The 5,586-nt window shown below is 37.2% G+C and overlaps 1 protein-coding gene across 1 annotated transcript in view; it reads right to left on the bottom strand.

Annotated features, from left to right (window-relative positions):
• The window catches only part of USH1C (USH1 protein network component harmonin), a 56,959-nt gene that overhangs the window by 16,617 nt on the left and 34,756 nt on the right, over positions 1–5,586 (bottom strand). Inside the window, exons 18-20 of the mRNA XM_085317081.1 lie at positions 3,844–3,996; positions 3,212–3,328; positions 848–1,093 (exon numbers count right to left, since the gene is read on the bottom strand). Coding sequence (XP_085173207.1) covers positions 848–1,093; positions 3,212–3,328; positions 3,844–3,996 — 516 coding nt within the window. The remainder of the gene's footprint in view (positions 1–847; positions 1,094–3,211; positions 3,329–3,843; positions 3,997–5,586) is intronic.

The following is a 5,586-nucleotide window of genomic DNA, read 5'->3' as shown; positions in this document are numbered from 1 at the left end:
AGAAAAATGTTCAGGAAGAAAATGACCATATGGGAGCCTCTTCTGCTGTTTGAAATAAATACAAGAATCTTTTACCACGAAAATTGGACTATACGAATGCTATTACACTTCCTAGCAAAGGGAAGCACCACTATGATGAAGCACCAGACATTTCTGTCCTAAATAATGAGATTCTGCACAAAATTTCTTATATTGTCCCTCTTTCGGCTGAGACTGTAATAAGAAAGTCAGAATGTTTTCTCAAATAAAAGCCTCTTCTTCACAAAAACACCAGCACACTTGATTTGCAAAGAGATTAGTGACTCTTGTTCTTTTAAAAACACTTTACTGATAATTTACACTGTATTTAAACGTTTGAGCTTCTGATTTCAAGGCTAGTTTACTTTGGTCACTGTTTTCCTCTAATAAAGTCATTTGATGACACATTTAAAACACTTTAGAATAGTGATTTTCACTATAGATATTTTCTCCTCAAATTTAACTATCAGAAACCCTACCATTGCTTTTTAAGTATTGTGCAGATTTGCTGTATGTCCCAACAGTCTAGTCCAAATTTTATTTTTAACTTACCCTCCATCTGATACCTGCATGTAGTGGGCTGGCAAACACAGAGTGAGGAGAGCACAAAACTCACTGGACTTAATTTGTTAAATTAAAGCTGCTTCTAGACTTGCAGAACTGCATTCACTACTACGCAACATAATGAAATCAGCTCATTCCTTCATTTAATGTTGTGTGCAACATACAGAAGGGCAGATGCAGCAGATAAAACAGGTGATGGAACAGAGGAGGGAAGCCAGGCAGGGGAACGTAGAGACGCATGCATCCAAAGAAACAACGAGGTCACCTGGGAAGCTGGCGAAACTGATGAGGCTGGACCTCTTGAAAGTGGAGCATTTGATGCAGAGAGCAGATGAGATGATGATGCTGGAGTAACAGAGTGTGGTGGTGGCAGAGGTGGCACCACACGTGGTTTAGGCTTATCAACTTCATCTAAGTTAATATCATCAAGATCTGTGGTATGAAGCTGCAAGCCACCAGCAAACTGCCGCATTGATGTGGAAGGAGCAGGAGAAGGGCGCCCACCTGCCAACTATGTACAAGAGAACAGAGATCTGCCTTACTGGCTCATCTGCCTCCAACAGACCTGACAAATTAATGACAAATTCTAGCACACCACTCCACCTAACTGTCCCTGTGCTGAAAGCTCTTACCTTTTTATTCACAGACCTTTATCCAAAAGCCTGCCTAAAAGCACTTCTAGAGATTACATTTTAAAAAGAAAAAAAATTGGAGTGTAATGACAGTAACATGGCTATTGGGAAAGGGGACAAGATTCCATGCAGGCTTAAGTCACAAGGAAATCACGGAAAACATGAACTCTTGCTTTTTAGCCCCGAGGAACAGAAAGCAAAAATTGCAGAGGTGAGCTATATAAAAAGAAAGTAACTGAAGGTAGGCCTTGGAATTCCAAGTAATTAGAAAAAGAAAGAAAGAAAGGAGATTAATGAATCTGGAGTAAAAGCTGTAACTACACCTCAGTAAAAGAAAGAGGAGATAAACTTAAGCAGCTACCAAAACAAAAATCTTAGGATGCTATGAAATTCAGATCCCCAGAAGGTTCTAGACCTTCTCGCTTCTGTTAATGAACACAAGAATCATTGTGGGGCTAGTGAACTCTAGAGTTTGAACAAAAAAAAGCAGTTCACAAAACAACTGTGTACACACAAGTGGAAGGGTTGGACATACATGGTCACACTTACTAGCATTTCTTTTAGCTAAATGCCAGTGATCAGATTAGATTCCTCAAGAAAACTCAGCTGATACTCTTTTGATTGCTATTTTGTGTACTCAGCTGAGGAAATTAGACATATGAGCTGTCCTATAGACACTAATCCAACATTATTTCCCTGAGGTGGATCTCCATTGACATTCTTGGGGATCTCTTCACCTGCCATACTCACACTTAGTACTAAAAATGGACATTTCTTTGGCAGAACTCAGAAGATCTTGACTGCTGTTGCACCCAGATCTATTACACTTGGTAGCAGTTGAGGGCTATAGCAACTAAATATAGTTCAGCTGCATCTAATCCTCAGAAACATTTCATCTTGATGTTTACCATGAATTTAACTATTTGGGTAGTTTTATAGTAATAGAAGAATTGATGGAGCAAGTACAATACAGAGTACTTGTCTTGAAACAGAGCAGAAAAAATAGAAATACAAGAGCTTTTCAATAAATGGAACAAAGATATAGCAAAACACAGTCAAGTCAAGTTAGATAGTAACAGAAAACCTGGCATAAACACTTCCTTGTCCTAGAGACCTCAAAGACTTTTGTACTAAAAAGCCACATGGTTCCAAGCTTAAGGACAGGAAGAGAAGACCAGCTGCTTTTTCAGTGATGTTCCACATTGAAGGAAATCCAAGAGAGCATTCCCCAAAGGTCCCCTCTGCGGTTGCAATTGCTCAGTGATCCCAGGGGAGTTCAGCAGATTGCAGTGTTCCCCTGGAAGCAGCTGTGCTTGGAGAAAAGCCCGAGCAGCAGGATGGTGGGAAAGCCACTCTCCACATGCGGAGCCATCTGGCTGTAAAGCTCAGTCACTGTCTGCAACTCTCTTCATCTGAGGGGATAATTTAAAAAACATCTTTGGGAGCTTCCTTATCATTCTCTTAAATATTTGCAAGGACTATAATACCCGTCCCTTTATTATTTATGATTCTATGATTCTAATTATTTATTAATCATTTATGATTATGATTCTAGTCACACACAAGGAAGCATTCAAGAGCACATCACCAATGATGATCTTATTTGTACAGGATACTAAAATACACAGCTAGTTGTTCTAGCCTCAGTATTAGTAGAGCCAGCATGTCCAACCCAGCCCAAACAGTACTCAGGAGCAAACAAAATCATCAATTGTGTGGTCATAATCTACTTATACAGACACAATAAAAGCATTCGCTAATAGTGATATCAAATACCATCGTCTGTCTGAAGTGTGTGAACATTAAAAGATTGTCAGTTGTTGGCTACTGATAGTTTATTTTTTCCCACCCTCGTAAAATTAAGGCTGAGAAGGAAACAACAGAATAGAGAAAAATTTCTCCTGTCTTGTAAAAACTATTACTTATAGGAGACAGCTGGTGAGTTATTTAGAGATTATATGATACACGGAGGAGTATTATACGATACAGGATTTTACCTCAGGAGACTCATTCTCCACAGAGGAGATCTGTTCTAACCGTGTCTGACAAAGTCTTTCCACCCAATGCTGCACCTTTTCTGACTCCTCCAGGTCTTCTCGTTCCGTCTCAGACACCTTAACCATATGACCGATGTGTGAAAAATGATTACAGATACAGTTACAACACAAGTAACTCAAAACCTGGAGGTATCAGTTCAGTTTTAAAATTAATTATGTTTTTGGGAAAGATTTCCTATTTTGCTGTCTTCCATAGGTTCATCACTGCACATAGATGCTCATTAAAAGGTAGAGGTATCCTTGTGGCAAAAGCAGAATGTAAAAACAAGCAAACTTGTAAACAGAGCTCTTGCAACAAAATAATGATTCTTTTAAAAACTTTATAATCTTTTTCAAGATTAAACAAACTTCCTGCTAACATACTTCTACTGAAGAGTTGGCTCATTCCCTTTAAAGCACATGAATAAAGTTTCTAAGAGAGTTCTAAACATATTTCTCCGATTTTTTTTTTCAATACACTATTCTAAGCTGTTYTGACATAGGTATTCAGGTATATTTTTTAAAAATAGTTGAGCTACATCCTTAATTCTATAGCTACATTATTTTGCACTCGATAGCAGAATACAACATACCTCTTGCACAAGACGATTAATTTTCAGTTGTTTTTCTTTTTCCAACATTCCTTCTTTCTCCTTGGCAAGTTTTTGTTCAAATTCCATTTCTTTTTTATTTTTCTTCTGTTCACACAGACTGTCACTTTTTGATTTCTTTCGGTCTTTCCCTTTCTGGGAAGTTTTTTAGTTAATCAGATTTTTATATCAGCTAAAAACATAGCAAACTTCAAGTTCGGAACATGACTGCCTGCCTTGGAAATTTAATTACAGTCTGTGTAAATATAAGGATGGTCTTTTAAAAGTAACTCTAAAGCCCATTTCCTCAGCAATTTGCATGAAATTCAACCTTTTTTAGAGGGCCTATAAAGTATCACTTAAGCTATACAATACCAGACAGTTCAACTCTTGCTCCTCTGCAAAGTTACAACATTAGGATGCATAGGTCCACCATAAAAGCTTGAATATTCAAGCAGTTTTGGTTGTCTCAATTTATGATCTCTCTGTTCTATCATTATTCCATAAATGCAAGACATCAGTCTTGCTTTCAGGTGACAGATGTTCATGCACAGGTAGATGTTTCTACATGTAAAACACCTTCACACTTCGTGTATTCCAAACACAGCACGACATGCCTTAACAGAAATGAAACAAGAATTACAAGGAAAAGACAGTTTAGTGCAGAAACTGAAGTGCTCCCAGGCAAAAACACTGCATCATGAAAACAAAGCACCATCTGCAATCACAGCATAAAACCTACTCATGTGAGATACCCAACACAACACAAAGCAGCCCTAAAATTTTGTATGTACAGTGCAACCAAAGGGAAAAACTTCATAGTCTTTTGAAGTCTATGCTCCTATAGTCTCAGGAATACAACTGGCTCTGTATTTCTACTTTTAGTGATGTCATATTTCTACTACTCTCCCCCCTTCATACTGGTAGGGCTAATTCATACTGAAAAGTCTGTAACAATATTATTAAGAAGTAAAAATAAAAAAAAGAAAGTTTCAGGCCAAGTCGAACATCCGTTTTCACATTGACGTTTTAACATGAGCATCATGCTCCTRGCATGTTTTTTATACCTTAATAACATTTTTGGATCTCATTTTATCCTCTAATAAATTAGAACATACATGTCTGCAAAGTGTAACAATGCAGCAGGAGAACCTGCTAGATTTCAATATTTTAAAAATGATTGAAATTGGCACAGTACTGCTTAGTGTGCTTTTAAAGTGCTCCAGAATATGAGCATTTATCAGGCAATCTTAGCTGTATTCCCTGTACAGATACATTAGGATGAGTCATCCTTTCCATCTATTTTCCCCATAGATTCAGTTTACTTCCTATTAAAGACTTTTTAGTACAGAAGGAATTTTTGCTCTTAAAACAAGAATTGATTTGCAATCTGGAGCAGAGTAAAAATTCATTAGTTTTAGATTTAAAAAAATATTTCTAAAAGCAGAAGAAACTAAGATTAAAATTATTTTTCCCAAGCCTTTAGCCCACACTGTTGGAGAGTTTAACAGGACTGGCTGAGATCTTTATTAATATATGAAAAGGTATTTGGAGGTCATCTTAGCAGCAAAACAGAAGATGACTTATTTGCATGAAGAGAATTTTCATAACTTGCATTTATATTTTTTAGAAATAAATCCTAACTGTACTGGCTCCAGCACCAATTATAGCTCCAGGATGGTTTATAGTCATTAGAAGTACAAAATGGTATCAGTGTAGAGTCATTTCTCATTCTCTACTCCAAAA

The sequence above is a fragment of the Rhea americana genome, unplaced genomic scaffold (genome assembly GCF_003343005.1).
Source record: "Rhea americana isolate MKP2758 unplaced genomic scaffold, rheAme1 scaffold_49, whole genome shotgun sequence".
In the NCBI taxonomy this organism is placed as follows: domain Eukaryota; kingdom Metazoa; phylum Chordata; class Aves; order Rheiformes; family Rheidae; genus Rhea; species Rhea americana.
Note: the sequence above shows the minus strand (reverse complement) of the source record. Positions and strands in the feature narration are given on the sequence as shown.